The sequence below is a fragment of the Phaethon aethereus genome (genome assembly GCF_964289735.1).
Source record: "Phaethon aethereus genome assembly, chromosome: 1".
Classification (NCBI taxonomy): Eukaryota; Metazoa; Chordata; class Aves; order Phaethontiformes; family Phaethontidae; genus Phaethon; species Phaethon aethereus.
The window spans coordinates 2,525,946-2,551,402 of record NC_138575.1 but is presented as its reverse complement, the minus strand read 5'-3'; the positions used below and the strand labels follow the sequence as shown (position 1 = coordinate 2,551,402).

Here is a 25,457-nt window from a genome sequence, read left to right as displayed (position 1 = left end):
GGGATGGATCACACATGCACTTCCTTTTCTGTTCTCCAGTCATTAATTCAGACTCCCATAATGACTGGAAGTAACAGAGTCCTAAACCCAAACCCTTATACTTCTGGAACTTTCTGGTCTTTCAGTAAAACAGATGAAAAAACAGTCTCTGATGTTCCTTTTCTCCATTTGGGTCTTGGGTTGTGATTTAAACTTTTAACCTATCCATAAAGAAATAATCTACAGGTATTTAAGGTAAACTCGTGTGGGTGGAGGGCAAAAAAAACCCGTTAGGCTTAAATTCTTTAGCGTTGTGTAGAATTATTTATTCCCTTTGGCATAGTAAGTGGTCCCTTTAATATTTGAAACTAGAACAGACTAAAGGTCTGTAAATTTTCTGGTAAAAATATGCTATTTTTATTGATTATTGTTTCCACAATTTTTTCCCCAAACAGGTAATTAAAGAAAGCAAGAGATTCCTAATACAGGTGCTGATTCTGGGAAGGTTTCCCAGCTGGTGCATTCGCCAGAACCAGCTGGAAATCTTGGAACATGGCATTTGACTGAGCCTGAAACTTCCACTGAGTCTTGCAAGCTAGGATCACAGGCTGAAAAAATACTTAATGCTGTGTTAATACGGTCCTGTCCTTGGCGAGCATGTCCCTGGGATGTACAAAGCAGTGTTTTGTTAAAGTGCGTAACTCTTCTCTCCCCTCCTGCTGCCTGACAGCACAGTGGCTTCACCTGAAACTCTACAAGAATGGGTCATGGTTGTCTTGTCTTCCTGCAGGTTTGGATTATGAAATATCCTGGTAAGGTAAAGGGAAGGCCCCATGTTGGCACTTAACTCTGTGTGCATGTTTGTGTGTGTACATGTGCAGGAGTCAGGTAACATCACCTCCAGCACCTCAAAAACATCACTCAGCTTTAGGTGGCCTACGTTACTGGACTCTTCCAGAGGATAAGACCAAAGAAATACTCTACTGAGGCAGATTAATAGTTCTTCCACCCTGGTAGTTTGACTCCAACAGTGGTCATACAAAATATCAGCGAGGGGACGCAGGTCTGGCCAGCTTCTTGGTGTCCACTGCCTCTGTGTTTCCTTAGTGTCCGTGGTCCTTGAGTTAGGTATGTTGGAGGATGCATTCCAGCTAGTTTCTTTTATTACTTGTTTTGACCTGTTGTCTGTGAAAACATTTAAGTCCTTTTCCTGAACCTGCTGATGCTGTGAGACTCAAATCCTGCAGCATGGTTCAGGAGTTCACAACCTAACATGTAAGTGTGCTTTATCCTTTTTTAAACTGCTCTCCTGTTAGTTTCAACAAGTGCCACTAGTTCTAATAGTGCATGATTTGGTGAAAAACTGTTTTGCATTTATGTTATTCATGTAATTTCTGATTCCTGCAGACCTTAGTCATATCTCTTTTCAGCCTTTTCTTTTCCAAACTTGTCTTGGAAAGTCTTGGCCTTAGCATCTCTGCAGAGGACAGCTGCTTCATCTCCTCTGTTGGTTTAGCTGCACTTCCAAGGGCAAGAGAAGAGAGAATGGACACCAGAACTGCACATGTCAGTCCAGCCTAAACCAGCACACACATCGATACTTTTAAGAAGCCCAAGTTGGACAGGAGCATGCTGAAGCAGTGGAAAAGGCTTGTGACATGCTCTGACATTAGTGACACACTCTTAGCCTTGTAGAAATGATCCTTAGCTTTTGTAACAAACTACTGGCATTGCAGATGGATTCAAGCCAAAGCTTGCACAGCTTGGCAAATCGAGAATTTTGAAATTGAATTTTGTCTAATTAAAACTAAAAACTCTTCTAGTCTGTGGTACAGGCCAGTTTGGTTCTGCTTCTACACTGTCTGTAGCAATCCACGGTTCTCCTGTAATCCATAATGCGAGTTAGAGAGTATCAATGTTTTCATTAACTACTGAGACAAGCAGTATTGTCCAGCTTCAAACTCAAACAATATGTCAGTTCCTAAAAAGGATACACATTCGTGTCTGGTGTAACCATGCTGAAGAACATTCTTCTAGGAAAAATAAGCACTTCTTCACAAAGGAAGCATATTCGTCTGCAAGAGTGCTTAGTGGAGGATAATTTACGGCCAAACACATTCTTGCACATGCTTTCAGTTCATCTGTTATAGGATGAACCCAAACGGTCCAAACACTGGAGCAGGCTGCCCAGGGAGGTGGTGGAGTCACCATCCCTGGAAGTCTTCAAAAAACGTGTGGATGTGGCACTTCGGGACATGGTTTAGTGGGCATGGTGGTGTTGGGTTAGTGGTTGGCCTTGATGATCTTAGAGGTCCTTTCCAACCATAATGATTCTGTGATTCACTGTGTCTGACAAGTGCTGTATGCTTAATACTGTTGGCGTTAACTGTGTACTTAGCTTTGTTTTCTAGCACATCTGCATATGTTACTTTGTCTGAAGTGTTTGCGTGACCTTGACTAAGAGCACTGGGCTGTTTCAGTAGCACTTAGTGCAGTAGTCACAGCTCACTTCTTTGAGGAACCAATGCTGTGTAGTCCCCAGGTGAGAGAGAGAAACTGGGCCACAAGGACACGGATCTGCCTGCTCAGCCCATTCCACTGAAATGCAGATACTTAGGTCAGGGGTCTGTAGTAGCTAAGAGATGTGCGTAGCTCATGCTCAAGCGTCAAGGTGCAGTCTGAAAAGTGAGGGTGCTGTGAGCACGATGTCAGAGGTCTGTGGTAGAGCAGAGGCTGTAACGCAGATTTCTTAATTCCAGGCTTATTTTCTAACCACTGTACTACTGAACTTACTTTCAAGGTCCTTTTTGCGTGATACCAAAGTGCTTTGCATAGAGTACAAATTAAGAGAAATATCTTTTTTTGTGAAAACGTGATTTAAGACACAACAAACAATGTTTGGGAGTAGAATATTAATGTAATAACATTAGAAAACATTCCTGTTTCTGTAGCTGCCATAAAGCGTGGAACTTGAAATGCTATAAATAAATTTTTTGTATTGGAAGAAGCTACGCTGTCAGTGGAATGAGGGAGTGGGGTTCTCATCTCCTCTTCATGCAAGAGGAGAAGTGCACCCACATCCCTTGTAAAATGTGCAGTTCTTGGTATTTGGGCATGGGGAGGAGGGTGCAAGGCACCCACACTGATAGTCTAAGGCGTAACAAAAGGAAGAGGATCTCTTCTCATTTCCATGTGGTATCTGTTACACTTCTGCCACTGCCATCTGAAAGTGAAAAAGAGTATAAAAACTGTGTAAAGTAAAATGGGTCACTTGGGTACATTGTCTTCTTTTAGGGTTTTGTAGGATATATTTTGGCTTTAATTCCTCTGTCCTCCTCGGTAGTAGAGTAGGACAAGTGTATGTGTGCTCCTGTCCTCCTCTCGTGCTGTGTTCCATATGGTAGTACAGATTTGTTTGCTCACTTGAGTTTGCTTAGCTGCTCTTTTTGGGATCATGATCCCTTGTGAAATGGTGCTTTTTTTTTATCTTTTTGAAGATGGAGTCCTTGAGTAGGTGGTACAGCCTGTTTGTCTTTCTTTGAAGGGAAGAGAGAGTAGTGAACTGTAAGTTTTGGGTATGTCTCTGTTGACTTTCTGAGAGAGAGGGAACATTTCTTGTATGTTTGAGTCAAGTTTTTTGTTTACTTTTATTTGAGAAGAGCTTTTGCACTTGAGTTCCTACTACTTTCCTAATGGTATTGAAGAATTCGGAAAAATCTATCAAGTCCTCACCCTTCCTGTGTCCTGCTCTTAAATAAACCGTAAGGGAATATGTTTCTCTCCTTTGTTATTTTTCAATGATGTGCAAGCAGTTCTTGCTTACCTTCTAACTTCTACTGTAGAGAACAAGTGATTGGTATTGCAAGAAAAATTGATATTTTGTTTCTTGACACCAGAAGATGCAGCAGGAGATCGTGGTTTTAGTTTGACTGGACCTCATTGCTTTAGAAATCCAAAGTGAAAGCCGCTATGGTAGCAGAGAGCAGCAGGCTTCAACAATGGATTTTTTGTCTCCTTCCAACTATTTGACCTTTTCCACAGAAACAATTAAAAAAAATCCCGCAAAACCTCAAGAAGTTCTTTCTTCCTATTGACGGTGTATTTTTTCACAGTCTTTTGGGTTAGAAACAGTGTCTGTTCTGGTCTTTTACTATTTTTATGCTCTTTCACTGTAGGATACATACTATCCTAAGACCATGCCTCAGTTCAGAGGCCTAAACTTCAGTGATTTAAATGAAATAAGTGTCCACGTATTCATGCTGCACTGGTTGTGTTTTTAAAGGCATCTCACTTTCAGCAAATAGATGGTCTGGATTTCTTTGGAAGTTGTGATTCTTTCATGATGTTCAATCATATGATCCAAAACAGTTTATATGCAGTGATTTTAAAAAAAAAAATCTTTATTTTTGCTTATTTTTTTATCATAAGTTCTTTAAAAAAATAAGCAAAAATCAAGATTTTTTTTTTAAAGATCTTATGATAAAAATAAGCAAAAATAAAGATTTTTTTTTTTTATCATAAGTTCTTTAAAGAACTTACAGTTCAGAAATGGGTTCAGAACTTATGGTTCAGAAATTGTCAGTAACATTATAGATTTCATTCCTGCTTGTTCTTAAGGTTGTGATGTACCATTGTTTAGGTCATAACTACTATAATGGATCCTAAATGGGTTTTCTCTTTTTTGCCATGAAGTATACAGTTTTCAATGTCTACATTGCTGATTCAAAACAGAAAACCATTATGGACTATAGCTGCCCTTCCAAAGATAAAGGAAGAGGAAAATTCATGATGTCTTTGTTGCAGAAGCCAGCTTTTTGAGTGTAGGAGACAAGAATATGTCTTTTTGGTTATTGCTGTCTCTTGGGTCTCTCTGGTAGTGTGATCGAGTCATTCCAGGTGTGAGCTTCTGCATCTGGTGTCAAGATAGGTCTCAAGAGGGGGGTAAGCAGCGTGAAAAGAGACAGGGAGAAAGAGAAGATTTACTCAAGAATGAGTACAGTCTCAGAAATTTGGAGTGACACCAATAAAATTGTTGCCTGTGCCAGTTTCATGAAATTTTCAACGGTTTTGTTGGAATTTCCAACTTCATTGATTTAAGAAAAAAAAAAAAATTAAAAGTCTTACTAGATGATGTTACTCAGAGGTTAAAATAAGTGAGAGGGGGAAATCGGGGCCTGTGATACTTCTTTGCTGTACTGGTGTACGTTTAAAATCAGATTAATTATTGGAAGACATGGGTAGGCTTTTGATGGATTTCTGTATGTACTTGTGATATCCCTAGTGTACTTTTGGCAGGTAAGTACTAGTAACTGTGACACTCCTAACAAATAGTTGCACTGATCCCTGAGTCCAAAGTAGAATTTCTTCTTTATAGTTCTTAGTAAGTAGTAAATAGGGATATATTTCATGTTACACTGTGCACATATTAATGACTCTGGAAATATGATAACTAATAGATAACTTCCTCTTTTCAGAAATCCAGTAGTGTAGTAAAAAAGCTCCAAAGCATCTGAAAACTGGGAAAGTAATAAAATACAATATTTATGTGTTTTTATGTTCCTGAAGTACATTGTTCTCTACTGAATGCCAGACAGGCATGTTCACCAGAAATAAACTTCACTCAGTGAAGTGTACAGACTAATAAGAGTGCCTGGTTTGTAGTAGGTGGTGCATTTTTTAGGCAAATGCTTCCTGTCCTTATACAGAATCTCAAAATATCCCTATTTTTGTAATCTTTCTGTCCTTAGGACTTTGTCTACCAGTGACGATGTTGAGGACAGAGAGACTGAGAAAGGCCGCCTGGAAGAAGCTTATGAGAAATGTGACCGGGATTTGGACGAACTCATTGTCCAGCACTACACGGAGCTCACCACTGCGATCCGCACGTACCAGAGCATCACAGAGCGCATAACCAACTCGCGCAACAAGATCAAACAGGTGAAAATTAACTTTGCATGTATTTCTGTGTTTGCATCCGCTCAATAGCATGTTGTATTCTGGGTACAAATCTGTGCAACTCCTCTTTTTCCTGGGTACTGTCCTTTTATTGGTAGTGTAATGTTGTAAGATCCCAGTTTAACCTTTTATTTCTCACTCTGTTTTCCCAGCTACTTGTCAGCATTCTGAACTGAACTAAAAATTGAGAAAGGACTTACCCATTATTTCTGAGCTATGCCTGATTTTTCAAGTCTCTCTGCAGCGTGGCTAAGAGCGGACCACCCAGTCCTAATACAGTGGTCCAAGGTTGTCTTACTAGCAACATGTTTTCCATAGGATTTCTCTGCTGCTTGAGAACACAAGTAATTAAAAAGCAAAATGAGAGGTGGATATGAAAAGCAAAGCTTTGTGGTGCCCCCTGTTCATTTATTGTCTGGGCATGTTGCTATCAAGTTTTTGAAGTCTAAAGGCTGCTAAGCTAACACCTTTCCGTCTGATCTGTTCATGTTTTGATATGTTGGCCTCCAACCACGTCCTAAATAGTCTGAGTGATTCATCAGCTTGCTTTTCACTCAGAGAATATGCATTTTAGTGCTATTTCCAAACTCGGTTCTGTTGTGTGAATGTACATGAACTCTGTGCCCCTATATCTTTCTGTATTTTGAGTGCTCACACTTTAGTAGCGTGCCAGTAAATAACTCTGGTGCTCTTTGTTGTGGCCTTGTTCCATCTGCTCTATCCCTGCAGCAATAGATTAGTTCTTTGGTCTCCTGTCCTATCTTTTACTTCCTGTGTAGTTTGCTATACCTAAACTTTGCAAACTAGGCACCAAATTTATTTGCGTGGGGTTTTTTTTTTTAAATTTTTTTCTTCCCCCTGGCTCTGTGGAGGTCTCAGCTTAAAACCTTTCACAGTAGTGCTTTAGGAGTAGGCTTTTACCCTTCTGGGTCTCTGTATGACCCTTCTGGCTTTTAAAATTCATTTAACATTTTCAAAGAAAATGAGACCATTCTGATGCTTTCCAAGGGTAAGAGTTCATTCTAGGATTTATGTACAAAGCTCAGCACTTTGAAAGCAGAGATCAATTGCACTAAATTTGAAATAAACTGTAGCCAGTAGCCTATTTTCACACAGTGTACTAAACTTTGCAGAGGTCAAAACAAACATGTAGGGGTGTGACCTTTTGGCCCCCCCTAGAAGAATGACTGTAAAAGTGAAGGACCTTTTGATATTTAAGTTTTCTTATTAGTTTTGGTCAATATGTATTGAAGTAGCTGTGACCTAATTGCATGGGAGGCCCCAGATATGGTTTGTCATCAATCTGTATTACACTGCCAGACTTACTTTTCATGTTCTTCTCTTGTGGAAGGTGGATGATCGCACAGGCGGTTACTTGCATTAGTGTCGTGGTTTAGCCCCAGCCGGCGACTAAGCACCACGTAGCCGCTCACTCACTCCCTCTCCCGCAGTGGGATGGGGGGGAGAATTCGGAAAAAAAAACCTCGTGGGTTGAGATGAACACAGTTTAATAGGACAGAAAAAGAGAAGGAAACAACAATGATAATACCAACAAAGGAATGTACAAGAACAAGTGATGCCCAATACAGCAATTGCTCACCACCCAGTGATCGACAGCCCATCCCCGAGCAGCGATTTCCGCCTCCCGGCCAACTCCAGTTTATGTACTGGGCATGACGTCGTATGGTAGGGAATATCTCTTTGGCCAGTCTGGGTCAGCTGTCCCAGCTGTGTCCGCTCCCAGCTCCCCGTGCACTCCCAGCCTTCTTGCTAGTGGGCCAGCACAAGAAGCTGGACTGTCCTTGACTGCTTAGCAACAACCCAAAACAGCATATTATCAACAGTTTCTCATCCCAAATCCAAAACACAGTCTCACACTAGCCTCTGTGAAGAAAACCAGTTCTATCCTGGCTGAAACCAGGACAATTCAGAATTGTGGAAGCGATAGATAGTCCAGATCCCTCTCTATCTACCGTTTATAGTCAATTCTTGTATGAATTCCTGTTGGGAAAGGCTTAGTTTTCAATCTAGCTTTACAGGTGTTAGTACTGTAAAACTGAACTATAAAGTAGAAACAATTTGGCCTACTAAGGGGAGATTTTTAAAGACTTGCTGTTCATTCCTTCCCCTGCTCCCAAACGTAGATATAGTTGATCTTCTTACTTGCAAGGACAGGAGTAGGAATGTCTTGTGAGATTCCTTCTAGCCCTTTGATTGTTTTGCTGACCTAATTTGGCTCTATGTAACAGTAGTCCACTGATGAGCTAGGTCAGTGAAACGTTTTAAATTAAGGTATTGAACAGGGATTAAGTCTGAAAGGAACCCTGTATGCATTTTAGTTTGCCTCTGCTTTTGCAGCAAGTTATGACACTCTTAAATTAGCTTTTTCTGTTGGCTGAGGATTTTTCTAGGTTTTTTCTATGTTACTCTTTTCAGGACAACATTTCAGAGTGCAATGTTATTGTATTGAAAACTTAGTCTCTTCTGACTCTGGATGGAGTCTGTCTTACATAGCTATTGTTATTTACTGGTTGTCCATGTTTCGGTCTGTCTATGTGTGTCACATGTATGTTTTTTTTTAAACTGCCTTCAGATGGATAGGTAGAAGAATGTGCCACTGAAGTGGGAATTCTGGAGTGCCTTGAAGGCTCATTATTTAAAAATAATTTTAAGGGCCTGCTTCCGAGAGTCTCTCTTCATGTGTAATTCAGTGAGAGTTCAGCCTGAGGAAAGGTTGGACCCTAAGTATTCATAACTTATCGCAAAAACAGGAGTAGTGTGAAAGCAATGTGTGAAGCTGTGTTGTTAAGGGCTTCCACATTTTAATACGTATTATTGATTTGCATTATGCAAGAAAAGCTAGGTTATACTGACCTTACCAGAGGATATTGGGAAAACCTGAAAGCAGCAAATGTAGGCTGTTGCATTTGAGCAGGAAGAATGGAGCAGAAAAAATCTTGATGTTTCCAAAATGGGGTAGAATAGTAGAGACTTTGCCAGTTAGAGAAGATGGCATGAGGCTTGAAAACAAACTGAATGGCAGACACCAAGATATTTCTCTGGGTGATGTAATGCCTTGATAAATAATGGAAATGCTGAATTGAGCTGTATCTTAACTGCTGTTTGTTCCGATGAAACCATATCCCTTACCTCAAGCAATACCTTTTTTTTCTGTATTAGGCAAATGGTTGTACTCTTAGATAGTCAGGTTTCAAGAAACGGTCACCAAACTTGAAGAAAGGAGGAGACGTGCCAAAAGATTTAATAGGCAGATGGAAAACGTTTACAGCAGAAAAATCAGTAGTGGCTTATTTGCTTTCGCTGAAAATTGGATTCTTGCTGTATGCCAAAATACTGAATTGATTTTTGGAAAACATGCAAATAAGTCTTTGGTCATGGTTAATAGGATCCTGCGTTTGTTCACAGTTCAGTTAAATTTTCACTAGCGGTACAAAACTTGTACTAAAACCCATTTGACTACGAAAGCAGTTCCGGTTTTTATGTACTATATGTTTCCCTTCAGCCAAAGGAATAACCAGAAGTTTTAAGAAACTTGGATTTGGTTATAGTCTTTGATGTTTTTGGAATTCCTAATAAAGTAAATGTGGGAAAGGGCTGATCTGTGTGAAAAGCGCCAGTTACAGGGACAGATTTTATTAATCTTTTGATACATTGCTTGTAGGTGAAGGAGAATCTGCTATCTTGCAAGATGCTGCTGCATTGCAAGCGGGACGAGTTGCGCAAGCTGTGGATTGAAGGCATTGAGCACAAACATGTCCTGAATCTGCTGGATGAGATAGAGAACATCAAGCAAGTGCCTCAGAAGCTGGAACAGTGCATGGCCAGCAAGCACTACCTCAATGCAACAGACATGCTGGTAAGATGTGGTACCTCGTGCTGGGCCAGTGCCCACCAGAAACACACTGGTCAGCTGTCTGATCATTTGCAGACAGATCTGCTGTCTGTGGTGTTACTGGCCTTCTTTTTCTTTTCCTGTTTAGATTCTTCTTTTGTAATTTGCGGTTTTCTTGTACTGGAATTTCCATTTGGTTTGGTTTTGATCCTTCATGACTGGACTTCAGGTCACAGTCTCCCATGCTGGTTGGTTAGCTTTTGTTTTTCAGAGCTGTGTTTACCTGTTTACTTGTCTTGATCCTGATGCTTTTGGTAACTACCTAGTTCTTTACCCATTTGATCTGCACATAGGACTTCCTTCTGCTTTTGCAACCTGGCACTTTATTTTAAAATTAATTTTCCAGACACCTGCCTGTATAATCTTTCTTTATATCTTATTAATTATTTCAAAACCATTTTTGTTATGGAATAACGATCCTGTTTTTCTCTCATTTAATCTTCCAGAATGTACTCACAACTTAGGTCATTATTGAGAGGGGAGGCTGTCTTTCACCATTTAGGTGTGTTTGGCTCTCATTGTCTTCCTTTAGGTCTTCTGCCAGAACTCTTAATCCTTTCTATGTATTTTCAGCTCTTTTTTTTCATCTTTTTTTCTCTCTCCCTTCAAGTGTTTTTCCTCTTCAGTTCCATCTCTTTTACAAGCATACCTTTTGATTCCAGTCTTGTGGAGGAGGTAGAAGTTTCCTGAACTGGTCTAATAACAATGGTTTTTTTTCCTCCTCTTGTTTCTGAACTTAACAAGCATACTTCCTCACCAGGATCCAGTCCTTTATTTCCTGGAACTAACTATTCTACCAGTAGTTAAAAACTTTACACGGGAGGTGATCCTTCTCCTCTATTCAGTCCTGATATGTGGAGTGCTGAGTCAAGTTCTGGGCCCTCCAGTACAAGAGAAAGATGGAGTTACTGACTCAAGTCCAGTAAAGGATCATAAAGATGGTTAAGGGACAGGAGCATTTCACATATAAGGAGAGGCTGAGAGAGCTGGGACTTCACTTACAGAAGAGAAACCCCAGGGTTATAAATGTCTGATGGGAAGGTGCAAAAGAAAACAGAGGCAGACTTTTCTCAGTGGTGCCCAGTGACAGGAGAAGAGGCAATGGGTACAGACTGAAACATGGGAAATCACATCTGAATGTAAGGAAACACTTTTTTGCTGTAGGGGTGGTTGAACACTGGAACATGTTGCCCGAGAGGCTGTGGAGTCTCCATATTGTCACCATCACTGGAAGTGTTCAAAAAACGTGTGGACGTGGCCACTTCAGGATATGGTTTAGTGGGCATGGTGGTGTTGGGTTGATGGTTGGACTTGATGATCTTAAAGGTCTTTTCCAACCTTAACAATTCTGTGATTCTGGATGTTGTAAATTTTCAAAACCAGACTGGATGGCGTCCTGGGCGGCTGGCTCTAGGTGACCGCGCTTGAGCAGGGGGGGTGAATTAGATGTTCTCTAAAGGTCCTTTGCAACCCTAAACAGTCTGCGATTCAAAAGTAAAGGCAAAAGAAATATGTCTGTTCATATTCCTCTTTGTATTTGTCAGAGAATGCCTTTAAGGCAATAATTTCATTGCCTTCTTTTGTTATTGGTTTTTTTTCAACTCTGCTGTCCTTTGTATTTCTCTTAGCTGTGCATCTTCGCCTCTTTTTAATAAGTCATTATAACAGGATAAAGAGCTGGACAGTGAGTGTTGTCACCTCTTATTCCTAGAACCCAGACTTGAACTTTAATTTCCTTCTTTGTATTTTATCTCATTTTACCTTAAATATGACTTAAAAAAATTACCTTGTTCCCTCTGAAACATTTTCAACAGTTTCATGTCAGTCTTCTCCTGCCTTTCTCTGATGGCATGTGTAACCCTATCTGGATTTTTGTTGTTGCTGTCACACCCTTTTATCTGATTTTACTCTGCTGTCACCTTAGTGTTGTTTTCTGTTACTCATGTTCTGTTTTCATGCCACACCTGGTGCAATCATCTTTCTATAACCTATAATCAGTTTTCCCTTTCTTCCTTTTTAAAAACATCTTCCAGGAACTCTCTCAATCTTATTCTCCTTAGTCTCGCTGTCCTTGTAATATGAACTATTGTCTTAGATCTTCTCCATCGTATTGTAAGCTGTCTGGGATGTGTAATGTGTCCATTTCTGTTGTGTAATGTAACTTTTATACTTCATAAAATATTCTGTAAAACCTATTAGAATTCCTGAAAACAGATGAGCAATGCAATGACTTGAGGCAGAATATATGAGAAGACTGCGGTCAGGTTTTGCCAAAACTTTTGTCAGGTTTCTGATGTAGGAAATTGGAGTGTGGTGTTAGTCTGATATTTTCAATTATGAGAGATGAAGAAGTAGATGTAAATTAAGGGCATTCAGTGTAGGGGAAAACACAGTATTCAGAAATAACATCAGTATCAGTTGAAATGTTAACCAGTTGGTGGTTTCTTTTACTGATGGACTTGCCAGTTTGCTTGTTTTTTTGTTTTGTTTGGGTTTTTGTTTGTTTTTTAAATTAAAAAAAAAAAAATCTTTTCAGAAGGAAATTCCAGAGAAGTAATTAATTTCCTCTCTGGAATATAAGATAGGAAGTGTAAGAAGAAAAATAACAGTACTTAGGACTTACCATATAATATGCTTTACAAACGGTTTGCAATATGTGTATTTGTGATATCTTACTGGTTTGCAATATATTGCATGTGCAGGTGTTTTATATGTACAGTTATATACATGCACATATATGTCTGTGTGTATAGGTAAGGTTGCCCAAGGCTATCAGAGAGAGACAATATGAGACCTCACTGAAGTATGGACTTCTGTAGTATGCCATGCTGTTTTTTGTTGTTTGTTTGTTTTCCAGTGTAGAGTATCTTTTCTTAAGGAATCAAATTGTAATGATATAAAAAGCAGCTGTTAGATGTTTATTTATTTATAATATCAGGAATGCAGAGCAACCTCAAGTGAAAATTGAACCCGCTATTTCAGCCGTTCATTGATTCTTGCAATTCTCATTTGAAGAGACAAGTGTACCAGTAATAAAGAAATAGTAACCTACCTGCATTTGGAGCTTTTTCATAGGCAAAAATCGCTGTAGGCTCATTGGCTTTTGCCATCTCCTGTTAACACTGCCTCTGCAAGACTGTGATGTTCTAATCACTGGCTGCAGGATAATTCCTTTCTCCTTTTCTATGATATGAATATTATGTAAAATAATTACTAAACTGTCAGGGGTGCAGAGTCTATATTGATCTCTCTGTCCTTTTGTTTCACTCCTTGAGGTAAACAGATGCTCATGGCTTATAAAAAGCCCAAAGTGATCTGACAAGGAGCTTGTATCCCTCACACTGAAATTGGAGCACTGATTAATATTGTTGCCTGTAGCCTTGTGATATGTACAGTTGAAATTAGCCCTTTGCAGTCGTCGTGTTAGGTTGATGCAAGCACTCTAATGGCATAATTTCTGGTTGCTGCATCACATTTTTGCAGTCTGTTCTTTGTATTCTACTCACATTAATTGAGGTAATTTTGCCACTGAAGCGTGTTTCAAACCTCTGCATTTAAATTGAAATTTTAATTCCCTTATTGTTTGGAAAAGATGGCTGAAGATGGCTTGTAACAACTTTCATTATCACTCAAAGCTCTCCAGCTGCTGGTTCTAATGTGCAATGACTGAGTAATGCTGGGAAGAATTGTTAATAAAAGAACGGCAGCTTTTCCCAGTAGTATGAACACAACACAAAGGTATTTTGTGACAGCTTACATTTGTAAGTTAAAAGTTTTAAGTGGCAGCTATTTTGTTTTTGATTCTGTATCCATCTAGAGTAGCACAGGTGAGCTTCATGTATCATGTATTCATGTTCTGTGTTCCTCCAGCATCTTGATGATAAACACTCTGGTGAGCAGAGCCGGTAGGATCAGGTTTCCTCTTCTGTAATTGCACCTTACACAGGTTGTGTTAAAAGAACCTAGTTCCAACCTCCTTTGACTTGCGAAGCTTTGGACAGATTAGGAGGGTCCAGAACAGACAGAACTCCTGTTTGAGATTGAATACATTTCAGTTATTTTCAATTTCTGTATATTTTTTTTTAAAGTATGAGTTTGTACATTTTTCTGTAAAAGATCTCTTTTTTTCACACACTGAATTACTAAAAGTAACATTCACTTTTGTGTTGCAGCTGAGTGCACATGCCCACATACCTGTGTATTTTCTGTTTAACATAAAACATAACAAGGAGGCTGAGGGGAAACCTTATGGCTCTTTACAACTACCTGAAATGAGGCTGTAGCAAGGTGGGTGTTGGTCTCTTTTCCCAAGTAACAAGTGGTAGGACGAGAGGAAATGGCCTCAGGTTGGGCCAGGTGAGGTTTAGATTGGACATTAGGAAAAAATTCTTCACCGAAGGGCTTGTCAAGCACTGGAACAGGCTGCCCAGGGAAGTGGTGGAGTCCCCATCCCTGGTGGTATTTAAAAGACGTGTACACATGGTTCTCAGGGACATGGTTTAGTGCTGGACTTGGCAGTGTTAGGTCTGTGGTTGGACTTGATGATCTTAAAGGTCTTTTCCAACCTAAATGATTCTGTGATTCTATGATCAGGTGCTGAGAGGGGAATTCTGATACAGAAGGAGCTTCTGAAGAAGAGGCAGCGGGCAGTCTCTAAAAGGGAGAGCAGGAGAGCTGGTGGCAGAGGCAAGCTGGGGTTGGGGGTGTAGGTTGTACTTGGGCTGGAAGCACAAGCTTGGTTGCTGGAGGGCAGGAATCCAAATTCTTCTAGAAGAGATATTTTACATGTTGCTACACAATGCTATAGCCAAGTCAAGAACTTGAAGCAGAGGGCACGCAGCAGGATGGGCAGCAGTGGGCAAGGACAGAAGGTTTCTTGCTTGGAGGAAGCAGTTCCATGTCTAGTCTCCCCCAGCACTGGGCTATGTATCGAGGGGCAGTATGCTCTGCCTAGCAGTTACTTAATTAACTCAAGTATCATAGAGGTCTGTGGTGTTGATCTAATTGTTCTGGCTCCACTGTTGATCCATGAGGTAACCATAGGGAGAAATTAATGTTTTCCATTTGTTTTGCATTTAATCTCTTCGATTATTTCAAAACAGTTGAAAGAAGAAACATTGTTGAATCAAGTAATTAAAGGTCATATCATAATATGATTAAATGAAAATTGCTTAGGCTACTTTCTTTGCATTTCCTGGCTTTTATGCGTCTAGCTTTGCAATTTTAATGAACTCATACCACTTTGTCCAAGTACATAGATTTTTTTAAAAAAATATTTTTATTCCAATAGACCATCGGACACTTACTCTGAACTTGATTTATTAGTGCAGGAATACAGTTCCTGTGGGGTGGGATTACAAAACAGGTAACTAAACACCATGAAACTGCAGAAATATATCCATAGGATAGGAGTGAGAATAACTGCTATTTCCAGTTGAAATTTTTTTGCTAGGAGGATGACAAGAAGGAGGAACAAAGGTGGAAAGAAGGAAGTATAGAGCCCTCTGACTAGTCTTCACTTAAGTTCACACTTCCTTGTGTTACAGAGCTAGGAACTGATGTGTATGTATTTTACTCATGAGCACATCCTTCTCCTTTAGCCTGTGTGTCTTTGTCCCAAGAAGTACAAAGCTGAAGTGACAGTAACTTCTTTCTCAAGAAGTAGGCCAGGGAACACTCCAACAGCTACTCTTCTTTCTTTTTTAATGTTACGGACTTCTATTTCAGTTTCCGTATGTTAGGGAAAGAATAATATATGTCTCCCGCTCTGCTTTCTGAAGTGAATAATAGCATCAGGCTTTTCTCAGAGCTGACCACTTTCTTACTGCAAATTTGCATTGTTGCCAGTTTGTTCAGTTTCTGGAGTTGAGCTAGTGGCTGTTACTGTTGTTGTATTCAATTAAATGTACTTGGTGTGGCATCCAGCTGTATGGGAGAGAAGATTGGTTTGCAGGTAAATGAGATCACTTTCAGTTGTGCTGATGCAGCATAGTTAAAGCGTACTGAGTTCACCACCAGCATCCTTATGATCCATTAAATCTATTTTTGCTCAGCTCCATAGACTGTAAGACTTGTATTGAGCTAATTTTTTGAAGAGCATTACTTTGTTGTGAAATCTAACCTTTAGATCAGGAACACACCAGTCTAAACTAGAGGTGCTCACCAGCTCCACTGTCTGCTTGCCAAAGCATTTTACAAAACAGTGTTTGATTATTTTTTTTTTCTAACTGCAGTGCTTTTACAGCCCAACTGGGCTACTTAGTGGGTGAGAACATGGTCAGAAGTTGAAGATGTTTTAATAGTAGAAATGCTGTGCAAAAATGATCATAAGGCTACTGAGGCAATTGGAAAGGGAGAGGTGACATAAGAAAAGGAAATAGAGGAGAGGCTAACTATAAGATAATTTGGGTAAGATAATTTGGAGAACAGTGTGGATGAGGACAAGGAATCTAGCTCGCTATGGGAAGTGGGGGGTCATAAACAAGGAGCTTAGAATATTGAAATGTTTTCTCAGGACCGAAGAGGATATTGCTCTGCATGTGTGTACACATGCGAGTATTTGGCCTCTTCTTGCTCATCCCACAATAAATGTGTCCGACTTGAACAATGTCCCCTACCCTTCTATGCACTTCATGTTAATCCTCTAGGAAGGCATTTGGCATGATTTAATATCTTCCCAGAAAACATGGGATGTTTGTAGCCCTGGGCACAGTTGTTGAGGAGAGTTTTTATTACTTGAATGTAGCTACTACCTGTGGCTTTCCTCAGGATAGTATGAGGGGAATCTTTCAATTAAAAATACTGTGTAGTGAGCAGACTTGTTAGACTATAAGTAGTCTGGAATAATGAAATAAAAAAAAAATTGCAACACAGTTCTTGGTATGCATTTTACTTACTGTCCGCCTTTCAGCTGGAACAGTGAAAATCAATAAAAACAGTCTTTCATTTTGTTTCTGCATTTCTTATCGCAGAGCTGGGATTCAGGTCCTGCTGTGACCGTACCAATGTCTATGAATATCTGAGGGGTGGCTGTCAGGAGGATGGAGCCAGTCTCTTCTCATTAGTGCCCAGTGACAGGACGAGGGGCAGTGGGCACAAACTGCAGCACAGGAAGTTCCACCTCAGCACGAGGAAAAACTTCTTTAGCGTGAGGGTGACGGAGCACTGGAACAGGCTGCCCAGAGAGGTTGTGGAGTCTCCTTCTCTGGAGACCTTCCAAACCCGACTGGACGCGTTCCTGTGCAACCTGCCCTGGGTGATCCTGCCTTGGCAGGGGGGTTGGACCGGATGATCTTCAGAGGTCTCTTCCAACCCCCACCATTCTGTGATTCTGTGGAACTCTGTTCTATTTTGGAATTAATGCCATAAGTGGAAATAAGAGACTTCTTGGTTTGGAATTCTATAGAAATGCTTTTGTTATGAAATTCAAATTTTGGCCCTGCTTGAAATTATCTTTTTTCTGATTTACAAAAATAGTAATATTATCCCAGTACTTCTTGCCTTGAAGTGTTTCCGCAGCTAACCCTGTCTTGTCATTGTTGACCTTACTGATTACAAAGAAGCCTTTTAGAGAACAGAATTGAGAAGCTGACATCTGAAGGGTTGTATCTCATTTCAGATTACCCACTGAGGTGTATCAGTGTTTATGCTTAAAGGAACTGTTTTGTATTAGCTTTTAATGATTGGCAAACCTTGTGATTTCTGTGATCTGTATGGTTGAGGTACGGCTGAGAAAGGAGGCATCTTTGTATTCATTAAGTTGATGTATGCATAGGGTATGTTCTAGTGATGCACACATAAGCATGGAAATCATGAGCTTTGTTTTGTCTGCTGCTCATTCATGTAAAATACTGTACCTTTAGTCAGATGCTAGGATTTATTAGTATTACTTGTCTGCCTTCAAGGAGCATTGTAAAGCTAAGTAATTAAGTTTGGTAGAATCCTTTTAAGTTCCTTTTATGAGAAGCACTGGTGCTATGTACTGTTGCAACACTTTTCACCTCTTTTTTTTTTTTTTGTATCTATCTCTTTCTTTTTTCTCTTTAAATTCTGTTTTCTGATTTTTAAATTTTTTTTTTTAAATAAACTTGCTGGGGTCGGTTTAAAGACATTAGTACGTGGAGAGTTTCTTTCCCTTTGAAACATCTTATCATTTTTTCCTCAGTATACTTATCAATAACTTTATCTCATTCTTTTTACTCTGTAACTTTCATTATCTGAGGCAGTCTATTGCATTGAACTGTTAGTGCCTAATGCTGCTTCGTTTGCATTGACACGTGCTTGACCTCAGCCTCTCCGCTCTTGGGTAATGCACACACAAGCATTGATATCTCTCTAGAGTAATTATCATGTGGCTGTTAGGTCTACTAATAACAACCATTCATTTAAGCTGATGAAAGTTTATTAAATAAGAAAACATGCAGTAGTGAAGGTGGAGTAGAGGTGTCTAGTATCTTTTTATGGTGAAAGTAAGCCGCGTAAGCTACACAACCAGACAGCGTCCTTAACGAAATGGAGAGGCATCTGTAACATTATGATGTATGCTTTTGGGAATGGGCATTTATGAACATTAAATTTAATCCTTCCTGATTATAGAGTAGATGTCGTGATGAGAAATTCTTTGCTCAAGGCAGCTATTCCTGCCATTCAGTGGCGCATCCTTTCTTAGGAGCGTGCTCTGAACAGCTTGAGAGTTTTGGGGATTAGTTTACATTTGCTTCCTTTTTAACTCATGAACCTGGTAGTATTTCTTACCTTCATGTTAATATTTCTGTTTCCATTGATATTGTTTGTAATTTTTATTATTAAGGTATGCTATGGACTTTATTCTGTGAGACATTTACATTTTTATCACTTTGTCTTTGAATACAGCTGATGTTTTTCCAGTAATCACTGGTCTTTCCAGGAACTCTTTTTTAAATTCTGGATTGTACGGACATAATTCTCTTTGTAGTAAAATATTGGAACAAACACCAGGATGAATTGTTGAAGATAGATTGCAGTATGGGACAATATAAAATAATCTAGATAAATCTGATTGTGTTTTTATAAATGCAACCTTAAAGCTAGTGAATGGTGGGTGGGAAGATATAATAAATCTAGGTTTTAGTAAAGCATTTGAAACATTTGAGGTGAATTTAACCTAGAAGTTTTCCAATGAAGTAAAATGATTTATGTCTTGCAAAGTTGACATAATGCTACCAAGTAACCTTCAAAATTGTGTGATAGAAGAAACATTGTTGTGTAGACCTAGAGGAAGACTTACGCTGAACAGCTCATAAACGAAGATGTATGGACAGTGTGCCTTTTTAAGGAGGCGGCAATGGTTGTCTTACACTACAGTGTAATACTACCTTTTGTGAATTTATGAATTCTGTAATTTAAAAAAAGTTAGTAAATTAATAGGTGAGGAGCTAATTGAAAGGAGTTAAAGATTCCTTTAACCATAGAGATACGGGTCACAGAGTGCCATAAAAAATTTCAAATGTCATCTTGAAGACAGCAAGAGAATCAATTTGGGAGACTGCAGGTTTGCATTGAAAGGAAAATCCTGATGTTTTACTGTAATGCGTTAGGACTTCTTTGTTCTGTACATGATTTGTATAGAGAAAAGACTTTTGGACAGAGATGATCCTGAAAAAACCACACTTAATAGCAATTAAGACTAAATGAGGGTGCATTAAATGAGGAGACGAAAAAGTATGGAAAGGAGAAGTGGAAGGAAAAGCCTTTTTTATTATTTTTGCTGCCTTCGCAATACCTACAGCTGCATTGCTAGTCCATGACAGTGCTCCATTGAGATTTAATATAGATGTCTGTACAAGGTCAGACCAAAGGTGGTCTTAGGCCAATACTGTGTCTGATGCAGAGGATGCTTAGAAAGGAGAGTGAGGACAGAGCAAGCAATAGCAATCCTTTCCCAAAACACTCTGAGCTTCCAGCAATTGGCAATATGTGACTTCTGATGGAAAAGCTGGTGTCTTTTGTGTTGAATAGCACTCAATAGACATTTCTTCCTTGAATTCGTCCCTGTCACTTTTTGCACCGGTTGAAGCTTTTTGGCTTCAGCACTGTCCTTTGGTAATGAGTTCTGTAGCTGACCTGTCTGACGTGCTTCTTGTAGATGATACTGATGCTTTGATGTGCTAATTTCATCTTACTGCCCAGGAGCTGCTGAGGGTTTGAGGCACACAGCTATCACAGGTACTGGGCAATACGTGTCTCATTTCCATAGAGTTGTCACTGTAATGGAAAAAGTCTCGGGCAGTTCTGAGATGCCAGTAGATACTCTGACTTTCCCATTTTGGGGAAGTCATTTGTGCATACTGTTGTTGAAATTGCTCATGTTTTGTGTTAAAGTACAAGTGAGCAGTTGAATAATCCTCTCTTGTTTTTAGCCACTCTGTTCCTTGAGCACTGCTTTTGATTTCAGCACTTTATTACTAGAAAGACATTGATGAATTACAGCGACTGGAGGAGGAAGTAGAATGATTGATGGGTGACAGGACTAAGGGAAATTCGAAAGAATTTATGTAGCTGGAGTAAAGAACAGCAAGTGAGGGACATAATTTTATAAATATTTTGAAGTTGGTAGAGGAGAACAGTAAGTTAGGTTGGGTCATTGCTGTTTAAATACTTAAGAAAAATGAAGGACATTTGTGCTTAGTGTTGATGTATTTATAACTGGTTTGCTTTGATGTTTTCATAAAATGGGAGGAGTAGTCTTATTGGCAAGAGATATAAAAGCAACTTTTGTAAAATATAATCAAGGCAGTACTATAGTGGTAGGGAAATGGCCATGTCATCTAACAGACCTCCTCCATACTTGTGTCTGATAACAAGAAATGTCGTCTTTTGGGGGGGGGGAGGTAATACTAGATAGGGTGATCGATTTAGAAAGCAAAATTGTGGAGTTTGGCTTGCTGGAGTTTGATTGTCTGGAAAATACTCTTCTGCTCTGTTAAGGCATTAAAAAAGAATTGTGTTACTCAGCCTTCATATGTACTTTCTTACTCTGGGGCACTGTGCTGTAGGCTGGCTGCTTGTTGACTCCTTTTGTTGAAGTGGTTGAATTTAAGTAATTTTGATGACTGCTGGTGGGAATCTTAATATAAAGTGCTATGTTTAAGAGAAAACAAACACCACAGATGAAAATTAACCTTTTTACCCTGTTCCTATATGTACATTTTCCCTGTCCTTCCCCCATCAAATATGTTTACACTGACTACTTACCACAGGATGAGCTGTTTTCTTGCAACCTGAGCACTTCTGTGTGTGTGTTTTGTGTATAGCGCAGAATCTTTCAGGCTTCTCCCTTCTGCATCAGTCTCCCCCTTTCTGCATTGTTTGGTCAACAAATCCATTTATCTCAAGAAGGGGAGTGACCTTAGCTATTTCCAAAATGCTGCAAAGGAATAATCTTTTAAAGTCCTCAGTCGTTTATAGCTCTTTGTTTGCATGTAGCTTGTTAATTCTTACAAGACTGTTTAAAGGTCAACAATATTGGTAACAATTTCTTCTGTCATCATAATATCCAGTATGTTTATCAACACACACTCAGTACTGTGACTGAGCACTGGTGCAGGTTGTGCCCTGGTTGTGGTGTCTCCGTCCTTGGAGATACTCAGAAGCCATCTGGGCAGCTGGCTCTGGGTGGCCCTGCTTGGGCAGGGAGATTGGACCAGAGCTCCCTTCCAACCTGAACCATTCTGTGATTCTCTCCATCATCCTTGGAAAGTGGGGGAATTTTGCAGGCAAAACAGCCTCAGCTTTGGGAACTCTTGCTTAATTTATTGCTAGTTAACACAAACTTCTGATAAGTGATTTGGGTTTTGAGGTGGAGAAAAAAGAGAACATGGTCAAAAACTACTTAAGTAAACATGTTTTCTTGCTCTTCTCCAGGTGCAAGTTAAGTCCAACACCTTTACTCTCCTCTTTTTTTCTCAAGTTAATTTTTCCATGGCTTACACTCAATCTGTCACAGTTCCTCTGGTGAGACGATGGATGGCACAGAAAGTGGGTGTCATCTGTAAGGGTTTCTTTTTGTGACTCTACTGTTTTCCTCTGCATCGCTTTGGTTCTTCAGCTTTTCTGCTACACTTTTCCTTAGAGTGCCTTGTCTGATGTGCGTCACCTGCAAACTGCAGTCTCTTTGAGGGTGTCCCTTCTCCAGCATGGGTCACCCCGATGCCGCAGTCCCTCAGAGCGGTCCCCCTGTGTCTCCAACCACTTGCAGGTGCTGGTTTCTTTAAACATGTTGGAACAGGAGTGCCATGTGCCACCTCAAAACGAAATGAAACAAGGGAAAATTCCTTATCACATGTAATTTAGCATCCCTTAGATATATTTGCAGTGTTAGAAAGTTGGAGGATCAGTTCTCTAATACATCATCTGCTTTAAATTTATCACACGTCAAATTCTTTGAATAGAGACCATCTTTTGTAGGTATTCTGCCTTTTTGCCCAGTACGAAGTCCCAACAGCCAGAGTGTGAGCACCTTCCTGTTTCTTAAGCAAACTTTTCAGGTTAGAGCCTTATCTTGCGCAAGTCAGGTGCAAATTGAATACAGTGAACAGCTTGTTTAGATCTGGCTACATACATTTAAGCCATTTTTTAGTCGTTTTTCCTTTCCTGTACCTTTTGAAAGCGAGTTCGTTGTAAAAGCAGTAGATCAATTCTCCTTTTAAATGTCAGCATTGTCTTTATTCATCCAGCAAGGCAGCTGAAACCTGTGTTGCTGCTATTTATTTACTGTTTTATTCAGAACATTCAGCTTTTTTCCTTTTGTCATACTGTGTTTGTGTATGACTTGACTTTTTTCCTTCGAATTGTGACCTACCGCATTGTTTTCTTTTAACCTTTCTCACTTGTTTGTTCATGTTTTCATATCTGTTGTCTGAACTCAGAATAGGCTGGTATCCCAGACGGAAAGCCTTTGGTTTTCTAGTTTGAACAGCATTATTCTGGGTTTTTTTTTTGCTCTGAAGAAGCACCTAGTTGAGGCCTTTTATCTCTGCTCATAGACTTCCAGGATTGTAGAGCTCTAGAATTGAGAGGGGGGTGGGGGAAAAAAAAAAAAATCCTCTCTTTTCACATCTATTTTACAATGCTTTTTGGAAAACTAAAATACTGTTGAAAAAACTTTTAAGGGAATATGCAGGTTTAACTGCATATTGGAAGATCGGAGAACTTTGGCTAAAGTCAGGAAAAAAAGAATAATTTTAACAAATGTCTTGTTAGTGCTTAGGTTGTAGTTTGATGTAAAACGCTAAATTAAAAACTTCCAAATTGGATGTTATGATAGGCAAATGTTTAGCTACATTTTCTTTTTAAGGCAATTAAGCCCTGCTATAAACTGACTGTGACCTTTAAACAAGCTGCGTAATGGTTCTGGTGCCATGGTTATTTTCTATAAACTTGTGATTTCTAGCTCCTACAAAGCAGAGCTCTTTTTTCAGGCTTATTGCATTGATCCTTCATTTCTAAAGGGTCACTAGTTATTATTGTAGGTAATAATAAGTGCGATAATAAGTAGACATAGGTAAGTGGATTTTAATATCAGAAATAACTATCAGGTTATCTAAACCAAATTTTGTGTAATCCAGGCTGATATTCTTCTTATTATTTGACTAAGTACAGTTACTTTGTATTTATTTAAATAGAGCTTTCAATGGGAGAGACAGACTTCTTTCAGAGTGAAAAAAAAAGGGGGGGGGGAGGTGGTGATAGCAATTACCTCCCATTTTCTCGGTGTTCTTTGCTTATGGTAAATCAGCTTTTTAAAGAAGAATAGCAAGATGTTTGTTTGTTTGATTCACTTTCCAGCTGTTTTCTTTTGCTGTATCTCTGCAAAATCCTCTCTGCACCCCAACCCTTGCCAAAAGAAAAACGTTGGGGAGCTGTCTCACCCATATTAATTCTTGTGTCCAGGTTCTCAAACACAATTCCATTATCTACTCCCCAACCTCCCACGCTCAGGAAAAAAAAAAAAAAATCGCTTATTTCCATTTAGCTAAGCCAAGGAGATGTTAAGAAAGAGGCTTGAAGAACCCTTTTTTCTGGACCCTTGAACCACTTGTAGTTTTTCTGTACATCTAATTTTCAGGTTCTCTGAAAAAAGGCAGCTATATCATTATCAGTCTTAACCACAGTCTTCTAGTGATAACTTTTCCCCTCTATACACAATTCGACGTCTATTAGTCCTTTTGTTAGTATGAATAGCATACAGTAGGTAATAGTAGTATTAAAAACCAGGTAACTATTTGGGAAATCTAGTCTAACCTGAGGGGAGAAAAGAAAGAGAAAATCTAATTAAATGTGATACTGTTGCATGTTTCATAGTATCTTTAATCTTCGTTATCCAACACGCTTACCGCAGCAAGCATAAGGAGCAAAAAGCAGGGGTGGTGTGTTAATTGCACCCTCAGTTCAGTGTATGTGCAGGGTGGCAATGACGGGGAAAACAAGGTTTGGTTCCCTCGTGGACTTTTTGGAGAACACAGTCTTGTGCTGAATCTCACACTGTGTTTGGATGTCCCACTGCTGTATTTGCAGGATCACAGGCAGTGGATGAAGACAAGTGACTATGCACTTGTGAGGCTGCATCTGGAGTACCGCGTCCAGTTTTGGTGACGGGAAAGGTAGCACATAGCGGCAAGTCCAGTGGAGAGCCCCCCGGGTGGCTGGGGATTAGGAGCACACAAGGTATATGAAGATGCTGCAGTAATTGAGTTTGTTCAGCCTGCAGAAGAGAGTGGGGTTTTGCTGTCTGTGAGCATCTAAAAGAGTTAGTGGAAAAACAGAGCCAGGCTCCTCACAGAAGTGCACAGTGAACGAATGAGAGGCAACCATCACCAATATCTGTGGGAGAAAAACTGGCTGGGTGCGAGGACAAAATTCTTCCCCATGAGAGGGGTTCAACACCAGCAGTAAGAGAGCAGAGAGATTGCGCATCTTCATGCTTGCAGGTATTCGGTCCTTGACTGGAGGCCCTGAGCAGCCTGATTTAACATTGAAGTCAGCCCTTCTTTGAGCAGGTGACTGGACTGGAAACCTCTGGATGTCCCTTCCAAGCTGGATCAGTGTATTATTCTAGCAACTCTATGAATCCTGATTCCTGACTTCCAAAACTCTTTGACTTGCTCTGGCAGAAGACGTTGAAGTCTGCTGTTACACGTCAGTGTTTACTCTGTGACCACAGTGTGCTTCTGAGCTGCCACAATTATTTCTTAATCTAGCGTGTGGGGATTGTGGAGTTGCAAATTTGAGATCACCCTTTGGTAGGTGTGGCTTGCCTTTGGCCTCACTGCTCTCCTTAATAACGGGTGCCATAGAAGATGGCTGAAATGCCTTTTAACTTTGATGTACAAGCTCTGTAAAGCAGAGATGAATGTGATAGAAGATAGCAACCAGAGAAGCTGGGTTCTTCTAGCAATGGACAAGCAGGTGATTTATACAACTTCTCTAAATGCAGAGTTGCTTATTTCCCAGCACTGCTTTTTTTTTTTTTTTTGAAGTAAGCATTCAAAACACTGCTGGTGAACTGAAAAAATCCAAAACTTGCTATAATGTACTGGAAATACTAAAACTGATATGGAAATGTTGTAGCTTG

The 25,457-nt window shown here is 39.8% G+C and overlaps 1 protein-coding gene across 1 annotated transcript in view; it reads left to right on the top strand.

The window, feature by feature from the left end:
• EXOC4 (exocyst complex component 4) overlaps window positions 1-25,457 on the top strand; it is a gene marked incomplete at both ends in the record, with an annotated part of 415,129 nt that overhangs the window by 14,589 nt on the left and 375,083 nt on the right. The window contains 2 exons of the mRNA XM_081999953.1: window positions 5,727-5,916; window positions 9,617-9,811. Of these exons, the coding sequence (XP_081856079.1) occupies window positions 5,727-5,916; window positions 9,617-9,811 (385 nt within the window). The remainder of the gene's footprint in view (window positions 1-5,726; window positions 5,917-9,616; window positions 9,812-25,457) is intronic.